General features: G+C 36.6%; 1 protein-coding gene across 4 annotated transcripts in view; it reads left to right on the top strand.

The window, feature by feature from the left end:
• The window catches only part of NAA16 (N(alpha)-acetyltransferase 16, NatA auxiliary subunit), a 69,739-nt gene that overhangs the window by 27,774 nt on the left and 15,335 nt on the right, over positions 1–26,630 (top strand). The window contains exons 8-10 of one of the 4 annotated variants that reach the window (XR_003571757.1): positions 1,847–1,942; positions 5,500–5,606; positions 17,180–17,351. Coding sequence is in view for 3 of the 4 variants with exons in the window: in XM_027888849.1 (XP_027744650.1) it covers positions 1,847–1,942; positions 5,500–5,606 (203 nt within the window). In the remaining variant the exon portion in view is untranslated. Of the gene's footprint in view, positions 1–854; positions 884–1,846; positions 1,943–5,499; positions 5,607–17,179; positions 17,352–26,630 lie in introns of all 4 variants that reach the window. The other 3 variants (XM_027888849.1, XM_027888850.1, XM_027888851.1) reach the window with 3 other exon arrangements.

The raw sequence follows: 26,630 nt of genomic DNA, 5'->3' as shown, positions 1-26,630 counted from the left end.
GCTTGCATGAAGAACATTTCCTTGCCACATGTGAACTTGGAAACCAAATGGCAATTCTTGTCTAGTAGTTGAATGTCAGACTGCTATCATATATACAACGTAGAATTGCTATTTTGAGATTTGTTTAGGTGTTACCTCTTTCTAGGGACATGGAGAGAAAGACTGAAATACTTATTTCTAAATGGCCTTTTAAAGGTAGACCATCTGGAAAAAAATTCCTTTGGAGGTAAAGGTGATAAATATGTTAAAACCTTTTTTTACTCCAATGCCAGTTCAGATTATTGCTGTTGTGTTTTTCCAGGAAAATCAGCTAATTTTTAAAAATTACAGTGTTGCAACTAGTTATACTGTACTAAGTGATAACTTTGAGTGTTTACCTTTACACAGGAATAATTTCTTTGTATTTAATTTTTTCACTAATTAGTGAAAATTTATTGGAGTTATTCTGATGACATCATAAATCATAAGCCCACAGTTACATTATTTGTAGATATTTTAGCTGCATTAGATTTCTCAACCAGCTTTCTTCTAGGAAGTTTAACAGTTGGGTCTCATGAAGTTTGGGAATATGGCTGGTAATTGAGTAATGAAAAGGATTGCATTTGTTACACATAGGCAGAGTATAGTCTTGCCTTTTGAATGGTTCTCCTAGTATATCCGTAGAGTTGAATTCTATGATTAGTATCTCAGAAAATAAATTACCCAGGAACTTGATTATTCTGTCTGATAGAATGTGTTGAAAGAATGTAGTTTTTAACAAAGAACCAGTCCAGTAGTTTTTGACATATTAAAATCCTATGTAGACTAAAACGGTACTAATTCTATAAAACTAATAATACAACTTTATTTTTTAGGTGGTCTTAGGACTATTTCCTCCCCCATGGTAAGTTCTGGAGCTCCAACTTGTGACTTCAATTAGGGCTTTTATATGCTTTAGTTCCAATCCAAATATTATTTTAGTTCAACTTTTATAACTCTACATCTCTTGGAGACACTGGGTAATAGATTCCCCCCCCTTCCCCAACATTTGAGCTCAGTGACAAGATAAATTGTTTTTCATATAAAAGAAAAACAGATATATTTATTATATATGTATTGTAGTCTTAATCTGTACATTCAGTTTTAAATTGCTTGATGAATTTACTATTTAAGCAAAATTGATCTTAATTATAATAAAGTGGCATTTTAAAGCAACAGATTAGTTTTATTTAAGTTCTAACCACATTGGAGCTCCAAAGCATATTATGGGGGAAAGGGGAGGAGTGGGAAGAAAATCTTTAAGTAGCTTTATTTTTGTTAAACATTAAGATATAAAGAGTTCTGGTACTCGTTACTTACACTGGCAGTATTGTACTCTGGTTTTGCTGTCACCAGAGGACCTATAATAGAGGCATGCTTGTATAGTATGCTGTTTGTTTACCTAAGATTTAAAGTGCAGTATATTTCTCTGAATGCTTTAAGTACGTCTGAAATGAGTGCACAGTAAAAAGAAACATGAATTGAAGCAATGAATGTTGTGCACTGTGTGAAGGGGTCTGCACAGCACGTAACTGAAAGAAAGCACACAGTACTGCGTGTTTGAATGTGCAAGGTAATGGTCCTGTTTGTAGTTTACCTCTAGAGTGATTTAATGCTGGTAGTTTTGTATTGTATATACAGTGTGTTCTCAGTACAGTTTTATACAGTAATGTTTGTGATTAACTGGAAAAAAAAATGTTTAAATTGTTTCAAACCCAAACCAAATATGGGCTCTAGCTAAATTAATTCTCAACACAACACTTAAAGACATTTGAAAGAATAGGTTTTTATGTCTGTTACTTATATCTATTATATTTGCTGATAATAGGCACTTTAGAAGAGAGGCTTCAGATTTATGAAGAAGTTAGTAAAAGACATCCCAGAGCAGTTTCACCTAGAAGATTACCTTTAAACTTTGTTTCAGGTAACAAGTTGCATATCTGTTCTGTAATAGTTTTTTTCTTATTTTTCTTCTGAAGTTTTCATCAGGCTGTTTTATGTTCATTTAATACCTTCTTGTGCATTTAATACTTACTTGAACATGTACACAAGTCAGATGTATGCATTTCTCTTGGAAAAGACAAAATTTTGTACGTTTTAGGCATTGATAGAAAAACGTCCCGCGCTCGAATATGATGATACGAATTATGTAACTTTGTATTGATAAAACTACAGTACAGAATGGTATGTAGATTTTAGGAAACCTTGTACGTAATTTTTATGCAGCATACAAATTAAGGCTCAGGAGTTAAAAAGTAGAGGGTACACTACACTTGAATTAAAGGTATAAGTGTGTGTATGTGCATACCCACTACTGTGTTTTTAAAACACAGTTTGGTGTACAAATGTACACTTACTGTGTTCTACTTTGCTGTACAGCCATTAGAACTTAATTCTACAATGAAATCTATTTGTGCTGATAATAAGAAAAGGGAAAAAAAGCAGGTCTGCAGTATTATATAAAACAAATTATTTAATTTTATAGTTAAGTTCTTTCAGTGTCTCAGTCCTTTCAAAAGTTATTTTGAAATACAGTGCACAAGTATTCTCAGTTCTGGAAGGAAAATATATACTTTTTAAAATGGAAAGCTATGATCTTCCAAAATAGGAGGAAGGAGACTAAATGAAATGGTCAACACCATAAAAATATACACTTAACATGTAGCTAACTGCTGAAACTCCAGTGGAAGACTTTTGGAAAGAAATATAAAGTACATAAGCTAGATATCAAGTGTCAAGAAGTTTGTGTACAGCTGCAAGTTCCCAACATAGCTCATGCTTTTAAGTTTGAGGTTAGTTTTTAGTTTAGCGCCTTTACTGAATACTGTGTGTGTTGGTACCTTTAAATGTTACAGAGTACAGCTACTCCACTGTCCTGTTGTTGCTCACGAGTCTGAATGTGCATACAGGTTTCTTGTGTAAAAACGCAAGATTTTAACTGCTTTGTGAGAAGTTACCCCTTGTGCCTTTTATAATCCTGTGTACTTCAGTTTCTTTGAATATACAAGGGCTGATTTTAAGGCATTTCAGCTAGATTTGAAAAGCTAGGTGACAGTAATTGGTTTTCTCTTGTAATAGGATTGTTATGGTAACACATAGCAAACAAGGAAATAGCCTGCAAAATGTTTTCTTATATCTTTATTAATAGTGTGTTTTGCTGTTGATTTCACTGTTTGTGTTGGTCTAGGTTACCTTGTATCTTACAGTGTAGTTTCACAGCTAATGTTTATTGAAGCAGAAATATGTATAGTAACAAGGATTAGTTGCTCATGCTGTAGCAATAGGCTAAATGAAAGCAAAATTTATTACTAGATTGGTAAAAAAAAGAAAATTTCTTGGCTACTTTCTGCAACATTTCATAATGAACAAGAATTTTCCTAAGTTGAAACTTGTTTCTATTAACTTTTTGATTAAGTTTTTATGAAGCATGAATATATAAGACTGTTTTTGATCCCATAGAAATTAATCTGTTTAGTAAATGATCTCCTGTAAGTATTTATAAGTACAGGAGACAAGAATTTCTATAGCTGAAAGTTAATAGTGGGAATATGAAGGTGCAGAAAGAAACTTATTTGCAGAAAAATATTTGCAAATTTCAAGACAGTAGAATCTCTAGCTAGTTCCAGTGTGGTCACCAACCAGCTGCAACCATCCCTGATTCAGATTTAATTTACATTAAAGAATTAAAATACTCTAAAGTGCAGGCTTATATTAAAAGGTCAGTCCTTGCCCAGACCTTGCCATTGCCATCTTAATAGCCCTGAATTTGATACAAATCAGCTCCTTGATCCAGCTGGAAACCACTTTTGTGGAGGAAGGCTGTTCCAATCAATTTTCAGACTGATAAGTGTGTGTGTGGCCATGCAGTTTTAGCTTTGTTTATGCTGCTATGGATTCATGGCTGCTGTGGTCAGGTTTGTACCTCAGAGACTTAATAGTGAGTTTGGCTTCTTGTTGTAGGTGGATGCCCCGCTGTGTACTTTATTTTTTTTCCAGATTTTGTTTTAAAGATGTTCTGTCTTCTGTAAATAAATAAGTACTTAATGGAAAGTTGAGTCTTGCATTCCTAGATTCTCAATTGTAATTCTTACAACAAGAAAATAAATTAGAAGAATTCGACAGGAGAAACTGGGATATATTTTTTTTGTTACATAGGGGAGTTTCTGTAGTGTGTGAGAACCATGTTTTAATTAATCCATCTGTAATAAAGCACGTGCTTACAGTCCAGTTATGGATCCCCATCCACAGGTAGTAAGAGTTTCTATATACAGCAGTTTATTTTAGTACAGCGAGGTGAGAACATGAGTTACCTTTATTAGTCTCAGTGTTAGCAACAGTGCTGATAACAGTAAGTGTAGGACAATTAAGTAGTGATGGAAGTAAATAAGAATGTTACATACAAAGCAGTAGTGTCTGCATTTTCTGCATAGCCATGAAACAATCTAATTATCACGTTTTTAATGTATTTGTAACGAATTGAAGCTTATTTCGACAGTTTTATGTGTCTGTGTTAGCATTATGTGAAGTGTAATGCTTCCTTGTTTAAAGAGTTAGAGAAGTCCACAACTGAATAGGCACTGAAATGTAGCAACTTCATCCCAATGCAAAGCAAAGTCAATAAAAAATACTAATTTAAAAAATGCCAAACAACCAAACAACAACAAATCCCCAAACAAAACAACTGCAACTGAAAACAATCACTTTTCATCATGGAAAAAAGAACACGAAAGCCAGCTGTCTCCCTGTCTTTTTTTTTTAGTTCTTTTTTTTTTTTTTTTTTAGCAGCATTTCTCAGAAAGATGGCACATATTGCAAGTATTGTAATTTTTACCTGAAAATATAATTAAATTTGATTTTTAGGTTTTTCTAGTATATTTTGATAGCGATGATTCTGATACAGAACTTCTGGTTCTGAAACAGTAAATCTTCTTTTCTGATTCCAGAAACAATCATATCACAAGTTATGTCCTACTCGTGAAAAATAGGACCAGAAGGGAGGCAGAGGGTTAATTTCATCAGTCCTTCTCCCTCAAATTAGTTTATATCTGCACAGCTCCTAACACATTTGTCTAACTTAATCGTAAAAAAGTCTAGTGATGGAGCTTTTACAAGATCCCCATTGTTATTCTTAACATTGTAGTTTTTTCCAAAATTTTTTTAAATAACCCTTGCTACGTTCTCGGTAGCCAGCACTTAATATTTTCTCTATTAAATAGACTTCAGAGGTTTGAGGACTCTTACCATATCTGCCAGCACACTCCTAAACACCTAAACATTAGCAGTTTAAGTGTTTCACTCTGATTTTTATTTTTTTTTTAAGTCTGGAGTATATTTGTGTCTTATTAAAGAACAGGAAAGATGAAAACCCTTAATTGCAGTTTCTCAGTTACTCTGTTATCCAGAGTAGCACAGCAGTTAGTGCGTATATTTATATAACAATTGCAATCACTGACATATAACCAAACACACTTTTGTTTCTAGGTGAAAAATTTAGAGAACTAACGGATAAGTTCCTGAGGGTTAACTTCAGTAAAGGCTGCCCACCCTTGTTTACCACTTTGAAATCTTTATATTACAATCCAGAAAAGGTAAAATTTAGTATTTATTTGGTTTTAATGAAGTATTTTATATTGAATTTCTAATAGACTAAGAGGTTTTTTGTAGCTTTTCCTGTAACTTAACAAGTACAGTTGAATGTTTTTCTCCTTAATGTGCTATTTTGTCATAATGTGAATGATCACTTGATGTCAAAATGCTTAAAGTTAAATTGGTGCATAATGCACTGAAGTTCTTAAACTCAGACATAATCATTAGCTTTGTGTACTTTCAAGTGCAAGTGTTACAGGATTCTTTCAACTTATGGTTTATGATGTCACCAGAAGTAATGATTTTAAAATATAACACAGGTGGCTGTTGTTCTACATACATTTCTGAATTGCAGTAATACATTGGTATTTACGACAAAGGTTTGTTCAATCTTGAACTGAAACATCAGTGTATAATCTTTGTATTCTGAGCTCTCTGTTTTGGCAAAATGTATCACATTAGTACTATTGTTTCAAGTGTAGTTGTTCCTTTTAAACTTAACAGTAAGGTACAGTGAAAATATATTTTCAAACTAAAGCATGTTACTAAAATGTGTGGAAAATAAAGATCAGTCTCTTCAGATATTGCTGTCTTTGCTGCAAACAATAAAACTCTTAGGTATTCTAATCCACTCGTGACTAGGTAAGAAGAGAATTTTGTATCTGCAAAAACATGATGTGGCTTTTCAATAAGCAGTGCATGCTCCTCTATTTGGACTGATTGTTCTTGTTTCTAACAGTTTCTTTGCTAGTTGTTCTAACAGGAAATTTTCAGTTCACTTCTGTAATCTCTACTTGCTCTCCATGGTTGATGTAATTTTAGTAAATTCTGGTATTATGTTGTTGTGTTTTAACCTGGACTGGCAACTTAAGTACCATTGCAGCTGCCTGCTCACTCCACCCCTGCCTGGTTGGGGAACAAGTAAACCTCATGGGTTGAAATAGGAACAGTTTAATGCTGAATCAAAACAAACTATAATAAATACCAATGATAATAATAATATTTGTAATTAAAAGGGGAAAGGGAAGAATAAAACTGAAGAGAAATAAGTGATGCACAATCCAATTGCTTTCCATTGCCCAGCCTATCCCTGAGCAGTTACTGGCAGCTCTCAGCCATCTCTCCTCAGTTTATATACTGGACATGATGTTCTATGGTATGGACTATCCTTTTGGCTGGTTCAGGTCACCTGTCCTGACCATGCTCTGTTTTGGCTTCTTGTGCTCCTGCTGAGTCACAGAGCACAGGAACTTGAACAATCCTTGACTTGGAGTAAGCACAACTTAGCAACAACTAAAACACCAATGTGCTGTCAACGTTATTCTCCATAGTAAATCCAAAACACAGCACTGTACTGGCTACTAAGGACAAAATTACCTCTCTCCCAGCTAAATCCAAGGCACACAGGTATTACAAGCTTTTCTGCAGTGCCTATTGCTAATGCATACTTTTCCATTTCAGATGTTTACATTGAATTGATATTCTTTTAAATTGTGATACACTATTTAGATAGAAGTAGAGTCAATGCTGTGCAAGTTTTACTTCTACTATTTGAAATATGAAAAATATAGAAATTTAAAAATACACTCATTTGACATCTGATAAGCTTTTTAGCACTTAATTGGTTTTTGACATGATGGATTAAAAAAATGAGGGCTACCATATTTCAGGATAGACTTATACAGAAGGGTGCCTTTCTGCTAGTTATCTTCATTGTGACAAATTCGTGCTGTTTAAAACTGCCAACTTAATCCTAAAAAGTAATTAAAATCAGGAGCTTCACTGTTTCCAAACGTGCTTGGATTTGTTTGTGCTGCTACCTTCTGCAAAAGCATTTTTATTGTATTTTACATCCTTCCATTACCAAGACAGGTTGTCTTTGACATTTTACTCGGTTGGGTTTGCATATAATTACAGTGTAACAGAAGAACCTTTGAAACTTAGAGAAACATTGATTTTAGTCCCTGACAGTTGATTTTAGAATTGCTAAAATTTAGGGGTTGGCAGCAGAAAATTGTGACAAACTAAAGTGTGCTACACCTTTCAGGAAAACATTATACTGCAGTATCTAATTTGTCTAAGTTGGAGTGTAGTACTAGCTTCTCACATAAATTACTGGTATATTTTGACTGAAAATAAAGATAATTGTAGTCAGGTTCATGTTATGCCTACCAGAAAATACCTAGCAGATTTCTGAATTCTTTACCAGTTGGGAATGAACAGTTCCCCATGGATGTCTTAGGAAACAGGTGCAATTTGGTGTTGTCAACTGCAGTTGCATTTTAAAGTGGCATAGACATGAATGAGGACTTAATGAAAGAGTTGATATTTAAGCCTAGAAAGTTGTTGTGTTTTTTTTTTTTTTTTCTAGAAGTCTGTGTGTGTCCATGATCTTTCACAGAGAGCAAGGAAAAAAGGGTAGTTGTATTGATGGCAAATGTTGGGTCAGATGTGTTCAGGAAAATGTTATTATCTATTTGCTTTAAGTTTGTACTTCATACAAAATGTTTTAAATAAAATTGTTGGCATACTTTGATTTAAAAACATGTTGTAGTCTACTAACATTAGTTTTGGGTGGAATCTAGCTTCAGGTACACAGAGCTGCAAAGCTTTAGGACTTGCCCAGGTCAGTGTGAACACTATTGAGGAAGGGTTTAGAAACTCTTCAGTAGTTAAAACTGCTTAGAAAGACCTGAAATATCAAGGTTATAGATTGGAAGTTATGCTTCGTCTTCCAATACAGACATTGTTGTGATAAACATCTAAACCAGATTTGCTGAAGTGGAAGTAACATCAGAAAACAAGGTGGGAAAAATTCAGATTTTTTTTTTTTTTTCTGTTAAAGGAGTTAAAACTTCAGTTGTGTTTTATGATCAGTCATCAGTGTTTGTGTTTTAGTATGTTAGCATTGACTTGATCAAAGATTCTTTAAACAATTAAGGAGTTTAAAAGGTAAATTGCTCAACAAAAAAGTAATCCACCAAGAATACACCCAGCTAATTTTTAATTTACAAGTTGGCCAAAGTCAGCTTTTTTTGGGGGGGGGGGGGGCTATACTCATTCTTCTTTTGAGAATTGTTTGACAGAATCCTTTTCTGGTGTTGTTTTTACGTGTTTATTAGATTAAGTTATTTTAGGGAAGGTAGAAGTGTCTAGTATGTGTCTGAATTTCTTGTTTGAAATCTTATCTGAGACTTCATTGAAGATCAGTAAACTCTGTCTAAAGGCCCTGAAGACAGAGAAGGTAGTCTTTTTGTTGTTTGAACATTTCTAGGAATAGAGAAAACCCTATAGGATTATCTTTGCGTAGTTGATCATAGGGTATGTTGTCCTTCTGTACATTCCTGCCCTTAGATAATGGTGTTCACTGTATTTGATTAAACCAATAAAGTGTCATTCCTGTATGTTAGGCATAACTTTTGACAAAGTGAAAAATTTAGCATGACTGTCATCCAATAAAAGGATGGCTGAAGTAGTTACCTTTAGCTCTGTTTCATTGGTTATGGTGTTTAGGGGGTAGGTGAGTTATTTTAGACAGGTGTGTTCATATTTCAGAAACTTCGGTGGTTTTTCTCCCAGATTCTCTGGAATATGTTTTTAATAGTCAAGGAATAACATTGTTTCAGATGGGAATTTAGGTCAGAGGCAGTAGAGTACTCTTCAGTTCACCACCATATGTGGTTTCCTATGCTGTCTCAGTTGACAGCTCCCAAGGCTCCTTTTGGCTGTGCTAGGTATGACTGATAGATGTGTTTTGATTGTAGAGGGAGCACAGGCACCTGTATTACAGCTATACAAATATAGATGCCTGAACCTGAAGGTACCTGATGTGCATTCCATCTGTTTCGCTAGGGTGTGTTCGCAACTGCTTATACTTCTTCCCAATGTATCCATTATGTGAGTACTGCATACCTATGGAACTAACACTGAGGAAGCTTTTCCAGTTCTTTCTAGAAAGAGTGAATGCCCCACCAAAAATAAAAGTCAAATCACTGCAGTGCCAACTTGGTGGAAGGAGTGTTATTTTTTCAGCTCCCTAGCTGGAGTTTGTTTACATACTTGTACCCATATTGGTGTGGTGAAGGGTGTGGAGTATAAGTCTCTTTTCATCTCTTCATTGAAGAATATGCCTTACTTTGGTTAAGGAAGAAAGGTATTTTTAATCTTCCTTCACAGATTAAGTAGAACTATTTAAGATGATTTGGATGAAGTCATGGAAGGGTGCCATAAATGGGCAATGTAAAGCTGTTTGTTTCATGGAAAAAAGTAATCTTGAGGTTATTGCTGAAAGAAACTTTCTCTGGGCAATCAAAGGCATCAGGATCTGAAATCTGTTCAGTAAAGATTACATATAGCTTTTTTTGCTTTTTGGCATTCTCTAAGACTTATTTTGAGGTAAAACATGCCTTGATAATAACTATAATGAGTTAAAATATACCTCATGTTGCATTATGCAGTGTATTTGTAATTCTGGAGCAGAAAAAAGTATACATGTTGGCTTTGTGTGCAGTTTGTGATGTGTGGAGGTTTTATTTTTGACTGCTCAACTGGGTTGAAAAGGAATCAAGATCTTGTAACTGTGTGAAACTTGGGTGCTTGAGAAAATAACTGATGCTACTGTGAAATCTGGGATAAGCGGATTATTTGGATGTTTCATCATTGTCAGCAATAGTTACTTTCTAAGAGGAAGCTGTTAATCCATTGATGGTTATGTTAAAGGAGACTTTAAAAGAACTGGAAGCTGATGGGGAGAAAGTGTTAAATTTGCTTTGCTGTAAATTGCTGTACATGCTTCAGAAAGTTTCAGACTTTCTGGTCCATTACTGCCTGCAAATCAGTGATAGGGCTAATGTTTTTCTCCCTAGTTTTAGAAGGGATCTCTCCAATACATGGTTCAATCCTTCAAAGATCTTCAAAAGAGGTTAAAATTCTTCAGGTTTTGCACTGTTATGCTAGTGTGATAAGGAGCATGTGAACTAGTTTGTTTTTTAACTGTCTTTTTCCTCTTTGTCACGCCACCTGGACTGGAGGAGACATGAGTAGTTTAGACTGAAGGGTGAGAAGCTCAAAGAAATGGAGCTACCAATTGTCTTTTGCCTAGAAAATGTACTGCCATTTTACCTTGCTCAGTGTATTGTGCTCTGGATAGAGCTTTTGATTATAAAATTATTGTATAACTTGAAAAATCATGCCAGCTGTTCAGTATCCTGATCGCACATCTATACCATGCTGTAGCATGAAATTAATATTGAAATAAGAAGTGAGAAAGGCATCAGGTTGCAGGATGAAATTTCAGACAAAAGCTGACATGGGATGGTGTCTGCTTACTTTTTTTATAATATTAGTAACTGGTTTTCTACAGGTTATGTGGGTGAGCAAGGATAAGTTATGTAAAGAGTTCAAGTTATTTCTCAAGTGATAATTGTTACTGTGCTCCCTTCTTGCAGCTACCAAAGGCATGCACTAATCACTTCCTAATTTGCTACATTGGTACACAGCCAGATTCTGTGTCTTCCCAACTGAAGACAAGGTCAGTTGGAGGGTGATAGAGGATTGGAGGGTGTTAACCTGGTCTTAGTGTTTTTTCAGTGTCTCATTCAAAACAAGTTTATAATATCATGTAGACTGTGCTCAGTGGCACATCATTGCTGATACTTGGTCATAGATCACTTTTCATCTACAAAATATTAGAGAAATCGTTTGATGAAACACTGTCTTAATGGCTTTGTTTGTATTTAAAAAAAAAACACTTGATCGTGAAGGATAATGTTCATCATAGTACGTTTGTTTCAAATGTCTCTTGAAGTAACCACTGGATGTTGTGAAGAAATTGGTTATGCTTTCCTTCTGTTCCTTATATGGCAGCCTGAGGCTTTTTAAATGTGAAAACTCATGGTCATAATGAAGTAGGGTAAAGCACATGTGGTTACGTAAAAGGCAAAGCTCACAAATGTAAAAAGCACTGTACAAGGTTCTTCTTACCTGTTGGGTTTGGAGAGAGGAAGGGAAATGGATGATCTGGACAAGAGCTGAGACCTTTCCCTACAGGTTACTAATGTTAAGGAACTTCAGTTCTGAACTTGATATTAATTTCTCTCAACTGATCTTTTTAGTGTCTTGCAAGTGCAATATGTTTTGCTTTGAGTATCAATCAGCTGACTTCTGGGCTGCTCTAGCAGCTTGCAGACTCTTGAGTATCATGAACTCTTCTCATATGGAACAAGTGCAGCAAAATAGCTTTTGCAAAATAACTACAAACAAAAGGCAAAACCAGATATCTCTTCAAAATGAAGTTCACACACTTTCCTGCATAAGTTGGTACTGTAGTTATGCATGTTGGATTGAGTTGAAGATTTTATAAGTGTATTATGAAGCATGATTTTACCTAAGTACACATAAAAGAGAGGAATATTCTTAGTGGGTTTTTTTTGGTGGTTTTTAAGTGGTTGCTACGTGTTATTCAGAAACAATTTGCTGTTTTCTGTAAAAAATAGAAAATGTAGTCTTCATAGGAACATGCTTTTATTAATCTGTTTATCAAATTTTAATTAGTCACCTACATTAGTCTATGCTAAATTGAAGAAAGAAACTAAGTGGGGAAAATGTAGACTTAAAGTGTTTTTATAATTTGTTGATTGTTGTTGCATGTATTAAAACAGACACCAGCCACTTGGGTTCTATTCTTCAAGAATATCTGATTTAAAATAGCTTTTAGAATACAGAATTATTACAGAGATTGGCTATGAGTTCCATCTTTGCCTATTTGTACAATTCCTCTTGAAACACATTCTTGCTTCTGGCTATTGTATAGGCCATCCTGAAGGAACTTGGTGAGTGTTCTTCTGCTCTGCAAAACTCTATAAGTTCATTCCCTGTTTGTGTCTTTCTTGGGCCTTTTCCCCCTATGTTAACTTTATTTGGGTAGTTTCTGTCACAAAATGGAAAAATTCTGGGGAAAGGGTTAACTGTAAAGGAAAGGCACTCAGTGCTGAACACCATCATGATGGTGTTAACACTAAATGTGCAGTTTAGACTTTTCATGCATTGCATCTATGACTTCAGTTGGCAGACAGAGCAGATGTCTCATCTTCCTGATGTAATAATGTTATGATCCAATTAGTGAGAGAAGCCTGAACTAAGGTGCAGATGAGACAATATGCTGAAGTCAACAGTATGGATTTTATTGGACAGTAAATGCGAGGTAGGGAGATGGAAAGAGAGAGAAAGATTAAATTGAAGGTAGTCACCACCCATGGATCCAGCAGCATCCTGTTGGTCCTTCATCCAGGAATTCTTGGTGAGGGAGGTCCTGGAGTTGTTCTTCGGGGGGTAACACCTTTATACAGTCCATGTTCTGGGTATTCACAGGGTGGTCACAGTGCCATTCCCATAATTTGGGGTGTTAAGTGTATGAGCAGTTGCTTCCTCTCCCACAGTTTGCCACAGTGGGAATTTTTGTCTGTACGTCTTAACTAGAATGTGCTAACCGCATCTTACTGTGATCAGACCTGGAATTAGTGCCTTCCTGTTGCAAATTCTTCCCTTCTATACTTACCTCAAGTTCCTGCTGTGGTGGCTTGTCTTGTGGCAAGTTTCTTCTGTGGCCTTGACAGTGTTTCAGACAGACAACTGTGCTCTTGAAGTCCTTACACCTGAGAGGAAGACATGTCCCAAGCAGGTACTTAGGTTTCCTGTACTTTATTAACCTGCTTCTTCTCACATCTGCTAGCACCAAGGCGAACATTGGATATGGTGATATTTTATTTTGATCTTCTGGGTATCATTTGCTTCTCTGAGAGGGCACTTCTTAGAACAGGAGAGTCAAGTAAGGCATCTGCATGTATTCTGTAATTGTGTGCAACAGAATGGCAGCGGATTGTTCAACTGATGGCCTGGTTGGTGCCCTTAATGCTGTCTTGATGATTACTGTGTTTATTCTTATATATATCCAAGAGTGGATTTCTGTAGGTGTCAACGAAGAGCAGAAGATACCAATTGTCAGTGACTTCATTGACAACTTTTGCTGTTATGCTAAAAACCCAAACCAAAGTACAACCATGAACTTGTTCTTGGGGCCAAATCCAGAGAAATTCCAAGCAACTTTTGTGATAAGTCTTTCCTAACAAGATTCATATTGCAAGCTCAACACTTGAAACTTTTCTTCAGGTCTTCTAGGAGTTGCTGATCAAGTAGCAAGTTGAGTATATCAAGGCAATAGAGAATGTACACCACTTCTGTGATTTTTGAGGGTATGTGGGTGTCACTTCCATTGCTTTCTTAAGTACAGCTCAGTAGTGAAGGATCAGGTTATAGAACTTCTGAACAGACTGGGTGTGCACATGCTTATAGGGCCTGAATGGGGTGCATCTCCAACTGCTGGCAGAGCTTAACAGTGTCATTGCAGTCAGTCTTTGAAATTTCATTGTGATGGATGGGGTTTGCTCAGGACTGGGGGAAACCAAACATCACTCTTGTTTTCAAGAAGTACGAAAAGGAGGATCTGAGGAGCTGTGGGTCAGTCAGCTTCACCTCAATCCTTGTGAAGCTGATGAAACAAGTAATTCTGGAAACCAACCAAGTATGTTTGGGAGTAGGTACGATGTATTTGTGAAGGGGAATTCATGCTTGACTAACTTTATAGCCTTGTATGACAAAGTTACTATCTCAGCACTTGTGTGCTGGTTGGAGAGCAGTTGATATTATGTATGTGGACTTTAGCATGGCTTTTGACACTGTCTGTGGTAACATAGATAACCTGTTGGAAGTACATAATTTTGACAGCGTCAGAAGCCTTACTACTTCATGGTAGACACTTGCCAAAAAAGCAGGTTGTTTATTGAAGAGTGAAACAGAGTTAGGCTGAGGATGTGATCTACAGATATGAAGGGATCTAGTAATTGTAATTGTTTCTGTACAGTCCTTCATCCATCAGTCTTGATTTTGGAGCTCTCAAAGTGGCACATATGGCATCTGTCTTTATTTCTGCTAAGTTTCACAGTGCAAATTCTAATAGACAATGTTGTGCATTTGGTGTTTTGTCAGTGATCATCTGCTTGTAGTCTCAATTAAAGAGAAAGCTGCTTAAAGCTTCCAACTTAGAAATCAACAATCATTTGGCCAGGCTGTTGATGTAGATGCTCACGGGAGTTGAGTTTGCCCTCTTGTAGTTGGTGAAGGAAAAGTGGAGGACTGAAAAAATTCTAGTACAGTTGTAATAGCATCTAGATTATTTTTTGGTCCAGATAGCTCATGTTCACCTTGTGTAGTTGCCTGCTGATGGAGACAGTTTGCTATAGCAAATCTGGTAGTGTTTGTAACATTATACAACAGACACTACTGGTGTGACACTGTGGTAGGGGCAGTGTGCTGTGCTGTGTAAATACACAGCTGTTGAGAGGTGCTCAGTGGAGCAGTTGTCTGATGCTTGAGAGGTGCCATATGCCAGGTTACAAGTGAGGTGCTGTGTTTTGGAGATCAGTACTTCAATTTTTAATGACTGTTATTTATATTCGCTATTCCCAGTACCTGTTACCGTATTGTAATCTACAGTGACAACTGCAATGGTGCATGTTTAAGGAGAAGATGGCCTTTTACCCAAAAATAGCCTACTTTAAGGAGGTGACTAAACAAGTCCCGTGATCTGTCATCCTCATCTTGAAGTCTTAATGTATAGAAATTCCATGAGGAAGACTTCTTGATCTTTATATACTGTGTGTGCTGAAGGTGAGAACAATAGGCACAGAATTTGTAGGACTCCCAACCATGATGTTACTTATGGAGCTGATTCATGAGCCTGTCATGCAATTCAGAATGGATTATCCAAGAGCCTTGACTTGTGGACAGAGTACTTCACATTCCCAGTTGTCCACTCCACCCTGCCCTTCAGTTGTCATTTTTTGTTATTAGAGTGCCAGTTTATGAATCTGTACAGCTATAAATATTTACTTAACTTTTTTCTTAATATGTTGTACTACTTAGTTAAAAGTGGAACTGCTCAACCAACCATTTCTGCAATGGCAAATTCAAAAAGGTGGTTGTATTGAACATGGGAAAGTAAAAAATACTAGCTGTCCTCATTTGGACATAATTCAAAAAACCCTCACATGCTACAGGAGGTGGTTGTTTGTAGTGAGGCCAATGATGATAATGTGTCATTTCTGAAAAAAAAATTAGTTTATTTTACTTAACATTTAAAACACATTGTTCTTGTATTGCTTTTGGAGATTTATTCACTTGATATTCTTGATCTTGCCATAAAATACTAAAGTTTTGCATCATCAATTCATAAGCATACTTGGAGGTAACTTGTATTTTGAAGTGAATTTGTTGTCTTTGTGACTTTAAACCAAGGACAAAGTAGTAAGAGTTGTAGATGAGTAACTAAAATGAATTAATTCTAAGCAAGTGAGATACATAGGAGGATAGCAGGGGAGGCTATAATAAAAAAGTTCATCCTACATAAGGAAACTTGTGGTTGTGTTTTGGGGTTTTTATTCACAAGATAACCTGCTTTCCTCTACAACTTCAAAATGTTAGCTAAACAAAACACAGGTTTGAAAAATATAAATATAGTGGGTTTTTGTACTTAAGGTTGATACTTTTGAAATAGTATAAACAGTTTCATTTTCATGATTTGTGGAGACTTTTGGAGTAACCACTTCAAGTACTATTATGTTAATGAAAAGTTTAAAATGTGACTTTTATTTATTTGCTAAGAAACACGGAGCATTTACAAGGAAAGTGTCTCAACACAATATAGTCTGTGTGTACATGGAGTACTGTGATATGGATGTCTTAGTCTAGACAGGGAGAAGGACTTACTATCGAGCTGCTGGCCTCTTCTTTTGTGCTACAAGTGGTTTTGTAGTTTTTATACTTTGCTTAGTACTTTATCAGAAGTAGGTTACTAAAATAAGGGTATCAGCAAAGTGTAGCCATTCTCCTTGAATTTCCTGTTATGCTATACCTTTAATTTAAAAAGCCTACTGTATAACATGGAGGGTTATTCAGTCTTTTTATTAGGTTTCTTTTAGTTTCTAAATAGCAAGTGTAGTTGACTATTTAAACTACATTTTTCCTCGATACCTTTTTGCTTGAATAAAATTCACACGGTTGGTATAACACTTATGTCAGGAAGAAGCTGTAGGCTTTTTTGCGTATTTGGGAAGCAACAACTAGTGTTCACAAGTGCCACTGCATTATTATGAGTTTTGTTGTTTATGCCAAGTCTCTGTTCAGAGTGAATGTACCTGTGTCTCATGGCAAAGTGTTTGTGCTGGAAGCTAATAGCCAAGTATAAGCCATGACGTGGGATATAGTAATTTTCACATTCTATAAGCTGCTGTCCAGGTATATTAGAAATAACTGTGAGCAGCCTTATTTGTTAGCCTTCCTTACAAGAGGAGGATCTTCTACCCCCACCTACTCCCCAGAAAACTCTTTTGTACTTAAGCAGTGCTCAAAAATACTCTTTGGTTCCTTCTACATGCTGGTCTCTCTATCCATGAGATAAAAAGTCCAAAGAGTGAAGATCTTCAATTAGTAAACATCAAGGTTTACGTCGATTGTGTTGCAGGTGCATTGGTTGATTCCACTGAAGCTCGACATTAGTGCACATGTGCCCTTTTTCTGAGTATCTAAAATTGTGGAGACTGTGAGGAAGTACTGGATGAGAAAAAATGTCTGGCTGGAAGAAACATCAGAAACAACAGTCTCAAAAAAAGGTGTAGGACTGTCCACACAGGAAGGTAGGCTGTCTTCAGTGAAGATATTTCTTTAACCGTTTCTGGAAAGAAGGCATATTTCTTCCTTGATGTGGAAAGCTAAAGGAATATAAAGCAAATTGCCACAGTTTTTTAAGTTAGATGTCCTCTGCAAATTATTGGTGGATTACATAAGGAAGTTTAGCCATCAGCGTGCTTGTAGCAAGTGTGGGCAGAGCCCCTCTCAAATCTTCATTCGCAGAGCCTAACCATGATGATGATGACATAAGGAAGTGAAAAAACATTTAGTTCTGCTAAGAATCTTTTGGCATTTTAAGGAGAAAAAGCTCTGTAAGAGTAACCAAGGACAGCCTTTTTTTCATACTGACTCCATCAGTGGAAGTGTTAGAAAGTTGTCTCTTTGAGTTAAAATTCTAGGAAGGGGGAATCTGGGAAGTGGACTTTGTCAGGATCTGGTTAACAATTGGCGTGTTCATAGTAAGATAGCATTTCTACTATACGACTGGATCATAAGGAGGAGTAAGGCAATTTTAAAATAAGGGAAGGTAGAAGGATGAGAACTTTTGTTGTAGGTACAGCAAGGATAGGATGCTTCCACTCTGCAGTGAGAATGAGTAGTGTAAAACATGTTGATGGCTGACAGTTTGGGTCTGTGAGGTAACTTGTAAGTAAAGAGCTGACAGGTGTAGCCAACTGACTTACAAACTACTTAATCAAGAGAACTTTTTTAGTCTGCGTAATCTGTGTTGGGATCAACTGCTCTAAATAACCCATCTGAAGACCCAGAAGAAATGCTCTCAATATCTTTGCTCGTAGTTGTTCCTACTGATGCTCTGCTGATGTGGAATGATTTGCCTTTTTCTTAGTGCAGTCCCCAAACTTCTCCAAAAACTCTCAGAAAAAATTAATTAGTTGTGTGATGACCGCAGTGACATCTTAGAGTATTGGTTTGCTCTGAATTTGTTTTCTTAGGAGTCTTAAAACCTTCAGCACAAACTTGTTTTACTCTTATTATCTTAATTCACTGTTTCAACAATTTTATGACTAATAAATAGTAATAGCAAAACTAACTGGGAAGTCAGATGCTCCAGAATGAACAGTGTTTTTCTGAGTGTTTACATACTGTGATGTAATGCACATTATTTGTTTGGCAGTTTTCTCATATGCTGTGGCTTATGTTATATCACAGGTCTTGACACAGTACAATAAAAAGGGGATGCATTGTCCATATTTGACACATTTAAAACAGCCAGCAAGTCAAGGCTGAGTTCTCCAAGCATTGATCATATAGCCTAGGAGTTAAAATTTCAGGAATGTTTATCTTCAGAAATATTCACTGACCTCAGTTGATACCAAATGCTCAGCATATTAGAAAATCTGATCTTGCGTGTTTTAAGGCAAATGAAAAAATCAAAAAATCTTTTTTGGTGTTCAGTGCTTTCATGAAACAGTATACCATTTCTTTCCCATTTCATTCACTCTTTGGGTGTATGTTAAGTGAGACAAGTGCTCTTCAGGAAAAATGTATAACAATACTTTATATTGTGTTGCTTGGTGTCTCTAGTTCTGTTGCTTTAGAGTGGCTCCTTGGTTTGTACCTCTTGGCTTTCATGTAACTCAGACACAGGACTGCTGTTGGAACACTAAGTCTGAGCTAGCCGGTCATCTCTGAATTTTAGTATTTTTTTTCTTCTGTACTACACTCACATCAAGTAAGTGTCAGGTTTTATAACTTACCAGATATTTGCAGTTCATTATTAAGTGTAGGTTCATTTGGAGTGGGGTATAGCGCATTAAAAAAAATGGATAAATGTCAGATCATCAGTCTTCCACATGAAGTGCTTTCCTAGCACAACTTTGCAATTTATGACTTCCTGTGGGAGTCTGTTTCATAAGGCTTCATCATGTCTCTAATAGTATGTCTGGGGAAAAACAGTATCCCAGTTATAGTCTATTTATCCTTTTGGGTTAGTTCCTAGATGACATGTCAAATACATTTAAGCAATGTGCTTTTTTTTGATGACTTTGTGTAGTTGGAAATAGCACATAAATGAGTAGGCTTCTCTAAATTGCGTACAGACTTCAGTTGTAGACTAGCATTAAATTAAATTAAATTTCTATGACTTAGTTTGAAAATGCAGTGAAAGATCAGTGTTTGCAAGTGTGAAATCAGAAAAGAAATTTAAATAACTAACCTTTAGTAGTTTTTCATGCAGTCCCGAGACTTGAATTTTAACATTGTGTTACATGTTTTACTGTACCATGACCACTATTGGAAGAGTTTCCCTGGGACAGTAAGTTTGTTCTGACTGTGGTGTTGCTGCTACTACTGAACTCTAGTGGCCTGCACAGACACTTTCTAAATTGTGTAACTTCTCATTACCAGTTTTGTAAACTGCTAATCTGTGTTAGCTTTCACTAAAAAGAAGGGGGTGGGCAAAAAAGCACAGGCCTGTGTAGAAATGACAGATGATCCTCATAGTCAAATTAGTTAATATGATACAGCTGATACTCCTGTTCCTACTTCGTTCTGTAACTTTATTATTGCTGCACCTCTAGCCAAGATACATTTTCATTGAAGCTTCCCTAAGTTTTTGAGGGAAGTTAAACTATTATATTGATAACAGATAAATGTGTAGTTGAATTTGAAAAATTATTTAACTACTTTAGTCATACTTTTGTTATTTTCTGAATGGAAAGATGCTACCTTTCATGAAAAAGATTAGAGGAACTCTTAACAGTTCCTAACAAAGAGAAGCTCATTTTCAAGTCTTGCTGAATCAATCCTATGTTTTTTGATCCCAAGTAGTTGCCATAACAGTTTGTTGATAAAAATATTTGGAGTATTGATTTTAAATAAGTATTGAGAATTTTTTTAATATTCAAATTGTTGCATTTGAAGCACTTAAAATTCATGTCTGGCTTTTGCATTTATAGTAATTGTACTTAGTTTGCTGTGATTAACATGAGACTGATTTTCTAATACTATTGCCGAGCTCCGAATGAGCTTGTGCAGTTGTACTTTCAATGTATAACACAAACATAGTAGACCTCTTCATAGCAGCAGTAAGTTCTGCAATGAAGAATGTTCTTGGGACTCGTTTGCCATTCTACTTGAGTGCTCTGCTCTCTACAAAACTGGTGTGCCAAGCAGCTTTCCTTCTACCTCGGAGTTCTCTTCCCTAAGAATAACTTGGAAGTGCAAAGCCTATTACATATGGGACAAAAATATGTTTCCAGTGTATAAATTGGAAACACAAACTGGTTAATTCCATCACATATGACTTTAAATGTTGCATGGTTTAGTCAAAATTACAAAACAATTGCAATGTTTATCAAATACTACTGCTACTATAAACTCCTGATTGGTTATGCTGGTACATAGCATTATTTTTAAGGGAGTGCTGCTTCAGCAGAGCAAGTGTACAAAGCACTAGGTTACAAGTTACTTTTTGAATGATAAATAACAAACTGGACTCATAAACGGAGGAAGCTTTTTCTGCTGGAGTTTAGTATTTCAAATAGCCTGTGTGTTTATTTATGCTGTTGACACTAGAAAAAGTATCACTTGTTTTATTTCAGGATTAGCTATTGTTAGTGCTAGCAGCAATGGACAATAACAGTTTTAAAGATAGTGCTGCAGAGTTAATGCTTTGTGGCTGGCCAGTCCTTATAGGCTAGTAGCTCTTCGGTGAAATTCCTAAGGATAAATGTCTTCTTAGCCACCAAACTGAGAAATGCTGAAGTTGGTGACTAACCATGGTGCCATAGGATTAGCTTTATAGAAGAATAATGTTTTTCTGTTATCTTGGTCAAGATGACCAGTTACAAGCTGACTAGAAAGGTGTTTCTACAGGTACTACTTATCTCCCTGGGCAGATGGAGCTCGTTAGCCCTGTAAGGCAATCCATCTACGTCCTGAGGACCTCGCTGCCACTGTCCAAGCGTGCTTGGCCCTGGCAGATGAACCTCAGGATTAAAGGGTGGGCTCAGTTCCGCGCACACTGTGTCTCACCTAAAAAATCCAATGCACAGGCTGGAAGGTGTAAAGACCTTCCCCGGTTCTTCGCTCGCGAAGACTGGCCATTCATTCCAACGTGACTGTAGAATACCTAGTTTTTTCAAAAAAAGGGGTGCAAGATTCTGAACAGCTGCTTAGGAAATTCAATTGAGGAACAGATCTGGATGAAAATGCACTGATTTCAGGTTTTTTTGGCAGTTGATTCTGTTTTAGATGAATTTCACATGGCTGTGAAACTTGCCTTTAGATTTGCAGGTAAAGATTTTTGTTTCCCTGTGCATTTATGAGCACATGCACACGTTTAACAATGGTTTTTTTAGGGAAGCAGGAGTGAGGATTAATGGCTCAGTTCAATAAACACAAAAATAGAGATGCACCTACATCTGAATTGCTAGTTTTAAAGCAACACTTTCATTGGGGGTTATGCGAAATAGTGATGCGTGCTTGACATATGTCAAAAGATGGATAAGAAATTTAATGTGATTTGTGTTAATTAAAAGGCTGCTTGTTATGTTTTCCCATTTTATTTCATGGTGTGAGGTGGTAAAATAATTGTTAATTGATTGTGAATTTTATTGCCTTCAGATGTTAGTCATATAATAAAGCGTAAGCCATGGAAGTTCTCTGTATGTGGCTGAATAGGCTTTCAGAATTAATTTATTTGAACATTCTTTGTAGGCTTGTTCTGTGGTTCATACCTCATTGGGTGAGGGAAATCTGTATCAGCTGTATAAAAAGTTGTGGAGCAGAAAGTTTTCAACTGAGACTAAGGAAGTTGTTCCAAGTAAGTTGCCATGACTGAAAATGGACATATTCAGTCACTTGCATACCCTACACCTTTGATTTTTTTTACTGATAAATCTGAAGTTTCAAAGTGGGTAGATGGGACATGTTTCAAATAATGGAAGAATGTTGTTTTTAAAAAGTCAAAATCATCCAGTGTGAGCCTTGGTGCAGAAATTTTTTGCTTCTTCTCTAAACTATGTAAGCTTCTAGATGTTAGGAACTTAAATACTGAAATGCAACTTTCTAGGTGGTTGCCCATAAACACCTTCCTGTGTGGATACATTGGAAGAGCCTGAACTTGGACCTTTTGTGCAGTGCAAGTGTGCCAGCTGGCTCGTGTGTTTGGCATGCTTTGTTCTTTGCCTGAATAAAAAGCACATCTCAATTCATGCCAATCACCTCTTGGCTGTACATGAAGTTGCGTCTTTTCTTCATTAGGCTGTAGTAAAACACTTCTAATGTATAGCTGCCCTTTTCCAAACCCTGCCCTTTTTCCTGCCACGTGGTTAATTGAATTTATGAGCTTTTTCTTTTTTGAGACTCTTGGCAGTTTCTTTATTTGAAACTTCCTTCTCATCAGTAATTCCATCCAGAAAGGTATGGTCAATATGCCCTATATTGAAATACTGTTAATCATATGACAAGTCCATGGTGGATACAGTGGATTATCAGAAGTGTGCCTCTGCTACCATTCCTAAATATTTTTGCAGGCCTGAAATTTCACATCTTAAGTGCCTGCATTTGTAGAGATGGGGAATTCAGGTTGCCAATTTACCGTGTGGGCAGAGCTTAATGGGGTATGAACCCATGATCCTCCACCACAGTCTCTCTAGGCACCCTTCTTGAGAAGGGACTACAAGTTCCTTGCCAAGCTGTATGTCTGTCTCATCTCAATAATAGAAGGACAACAGGGAGGCAGTGAAAGTGTCTCTGTGAGCAAAGGGAGATGTTCTTATTTGTGCTGTTAGTGCATCAGAGCTCTTTCTAGTGCTAAGCTGTTGCTGGGGAAGCTTTTGTTTATAGAGTAGTGTGGAGAACATAGAATCAAAAGAAAAACAAGGAACCAACTTTTTCTAGGCCTCTTCATTGTTTTGTGGGTTCAGCTTTCAGCTCTGTTGGCTGGCTTTGTGTGCAAGTGTGAATTGATTACCGCTGTCTCGAAAGTGGACTGATAAGGGAGACAACTCAAGAGAAGTTTGTTTTGGTGTTATGAACTGGGTGCCACAGACCAGCTGCAAACCCTGTTCCAAACTGTCATCAAAGGCCTTCTCCAGAACTCTGAGCTAGCAACTGCATTGCTTTTTTGGTGTAAATTTACTGGGAACTAAGTTAATAATTATTTTTCAGGGTCCAATGCTACTGCTTCTACACATTATAAACACCTTATCACTCCTTTAGGTAACATCTCATTGTAGCAAAGACTTCAAGTATTCACATAGTACTCTTACGGAGTGCTTTTGTTGTAGCTTCTCTATTTCCCATGAAGCATGTGGAATATTGCCGTAGTGATACTGGAAATTCCTTTGTCTTTGAAAGATATTCCTAATTTGGTTGTTAATGTCAGTATGGTTTTCTGGTGCAAGGAAAGCATTTTGCCAGTGCTGCAGTTGAAAGGCTTAGTTTGTCAGTAAGTCTTTTGGTATCCCATTTTTTCTAGATGATGAGGACTCTTTTGAAGCTAGAGAACAGCAGTTCACTTTGAGTACTCTGCAGCAAAAACATTTGAAAATTATTTCTAGATATTCTGGAAAGCACAGCTATTTCTTAATTTCTGGGATAGACATAAGGGTGCTTAATAAGTCTAGTGGATGCTTCTTCTGCCATACTGAAGAAATGGTGTCACAAACTCAACTAAATCTCATTTTCTTGAATAAGGAATACTTTTCTTACTTGAGAAACCAGAAAGCTTTGCTCAGCACCACTACTTACAAAGCTGGTGAAGGAAAATACTGTCAAAATTCAATTTACTTGGAGATGAAAACCAAGGGATTGATTTATTCAGCTTTGAGACTTACTTGTCTGGTGTTAAACTGGAAGTTTTATATCTTCAGGAGCTGGGTTTTCAAATAAGTACTCATTTGATTCAGAGATGTTTGATTCACTGCTGACAAAATGTGTGGTGCTTTGGGATCAGTTTCAGTGACCATCAGGGCCACTGTTCTCAACACAGTACATTATCTACAAGAAACAAGTTCTCTTCAGGAAAGAAACTGCTGTGGAGAGTTCTCTTTTTAAGGAGAAAGGTTGCTCAATCCCAAGTCTCTAGGACCGATAGCACAACTTTTCTTTGAAGGGCAAGAACACAGGCTTGGTTTTTTTTCCCCTGTGTGCATCATTTCACCTTAAGTGAAAATGCAACGTGCAGAAATGCTGCCTTTGCAGGTTGGTTTCTGCAGTCCTTCTCCCACTCTAGAGCTTCAGAACCAGCTGAGAAATCAAGCTTCCCAGTGGTGAAGACCACCCATGTCAACACTTTGAATCATAAGAAGCTGTCTGACATCTGAGCCGGATTGTCAGATTCCAGAATTGAGAACATCTGTCTTAGGAAACATCCTATTTAATTTCCAGCACAGAAGACCTTCATCCTGTGAAAGATGAGCAAGTTCATGAAGGGTATCCCCCTCTACCTGCTGTTTTCCCTCTCTTTTTCAGGCTCTTCTGCACTAGACGTCTTTTTGCTAGAACAGTTGAAGTGCTTTATCAATAGAAGATGATGTTCCTGGGAAATTACTCCCTTATTTTGAAGGAGGGAGAAAAGTTTGGCAGCAACCCATCGCCCTCCTCATGAAGGGCTACAGTTGTCTTTAAAATTGTCTGCAAACTGAAGTTCAGAAAGGTAATGCTTCATGTAACAATTGCCTTTGAAATAAAGAGAATACCAGTATAGACTGTATCTGATACTTGTGCCATAATACAGTTAGCGTTTGAACTTCCAGGCTGGTATTTGCTCAGTAAATACCTAGGCAGTTTTGATTCCTAAATGTTACAAGTGTTTCCTGCAGCTGAAGGTTTTATGTACTTCTTCAGGATCAGGTGTCCCAAAGGAGGTCTGCGTTGCACAGATGGAGGAATAAGAAGCACCCAGACTTTCAGCTCTTTATTTTTTCCAGTCTAAGTATTAATGCTAGATGGCTTTTGACTATAGAATGATTTTTCTGTGTTATCTTTCTCTTACATTTGTATTCAGGAGCTTTCTGAGACAGATGAATCTGAGTAGGTTAAATTGCTATGGAACTTCTATTTTTCTAATACCCATCTGCTGTAATTACTGCTAAGTAAGTACCCATTCGTTTCTTAGAGAAGCCTCATTAGGTCACCTACTGGAAACTGAAAAACTGTTGTCTAGTTTTTCTGTTTTAGCTCTTTGTGTGAGATTATGGAAAGGATTAGCCAGAGTTTTCCCATATGGAGAAATCTTCAGCTCATGGGGGTTTCTAACTTTCATCATCCATTGAATTATGTTTGGAGAACAAGGTACAATGTGAGATGCTGGTATTTCATAAGCTTGCAGGTTTGACACTGAGGCAGGGCTATTTTCTGAGAAAGCAGTCTCCTTTTGTTAAGGACACCACTTACTGTTTAGGAAAAGGTTGCAGTGAACTGTGCAGCTGCTTGAAAGAGAAGAAAGTTACTTTAATTAAAGTAATTAAACAGTTAAAAGTATTCTAAATGCAGTACTGAACTGTGAATAGCTAGTTTTTAAAAAGCTTCAGTTCTTTTAAAAACAAACAAACAACAAAAAACCCTCCAACATGCAAATACTTAGCTTCTGGCATGTATGATTATTAGGAATTCTCTAAGGAGGAAACAATCAAAGTGGTTTTCTAAAGCATCAATCTCCTACTGCGGCAATACCCGGAGGTGATCCATTTGGTGCATGATGGGCCATTTCAGTGTTTTAGGTGACACTCACTGTTTTGTGTCCTTTCTATTGCTGGTGTTGTTCAAGGCACAATATTTACCCTTTGTCTGTTTCAGTAGTGTAATTATGTAGGAATTTTGTAACAGTGACATCTTTTTTTATAAAAGCACATACTAGAACACATGATCTTAAAGTATTTCTGGGATTTTCCTGATGATTCGCCTGCACTAATGCATAATTAATTTTTGTTAGCGTAAGATCACCGTTGCATCTGTGTGTGCAGATCAGTAACAGGTTTTCTTGTTTGGGCAGCATTTGGTCACTTGCCTTTGAGAACAGAGCAGATAATATTAAGTGTGTCCTCAGGAAATCAAAAGGTGGGGACTCAAACCTGTGCCAAATGGTAAAATTATAGATTGCTTCTCAAACTCCCTACATGCAGTAGCGTTTAACCTGTGTTTGTGCTAGAAGTGCTGGTAACATCTTCCTGAATTAAAATAGCAGCAACTGAAAAACAACACTTACATGTAGTGTCTGTAACTGATAAGTTCTACTGAATTCTTTAAACAAGTTATTGGCACAGCTAAAGTCTAATGACTTTATAGTACGCTACAATAGTTCAGTTCACTTTCTT

Source organism: Empidonax traillii, unplaced genomic scaffold, assembly GCF_003031625.1.
Source record: "Empidonax traillii isolate 1590-97213 ecotype Southwest subspecies unplaced genomic scaffold, ASM303162v1 scaffold247:size2371522, whole genome shotgun sequence".
NCBI classification, from domain to species: domain Eukaryota; kingdom Metazoa; phylum Chordata; class Aves; order Passeriformes; family Tyrannidae; genus Empidonax; species Empidonax traillii.
Note: the sequence above shows the minus strand (reverse complement) of the source record. Positions and strands in the feature narration are given on the sequence as shown.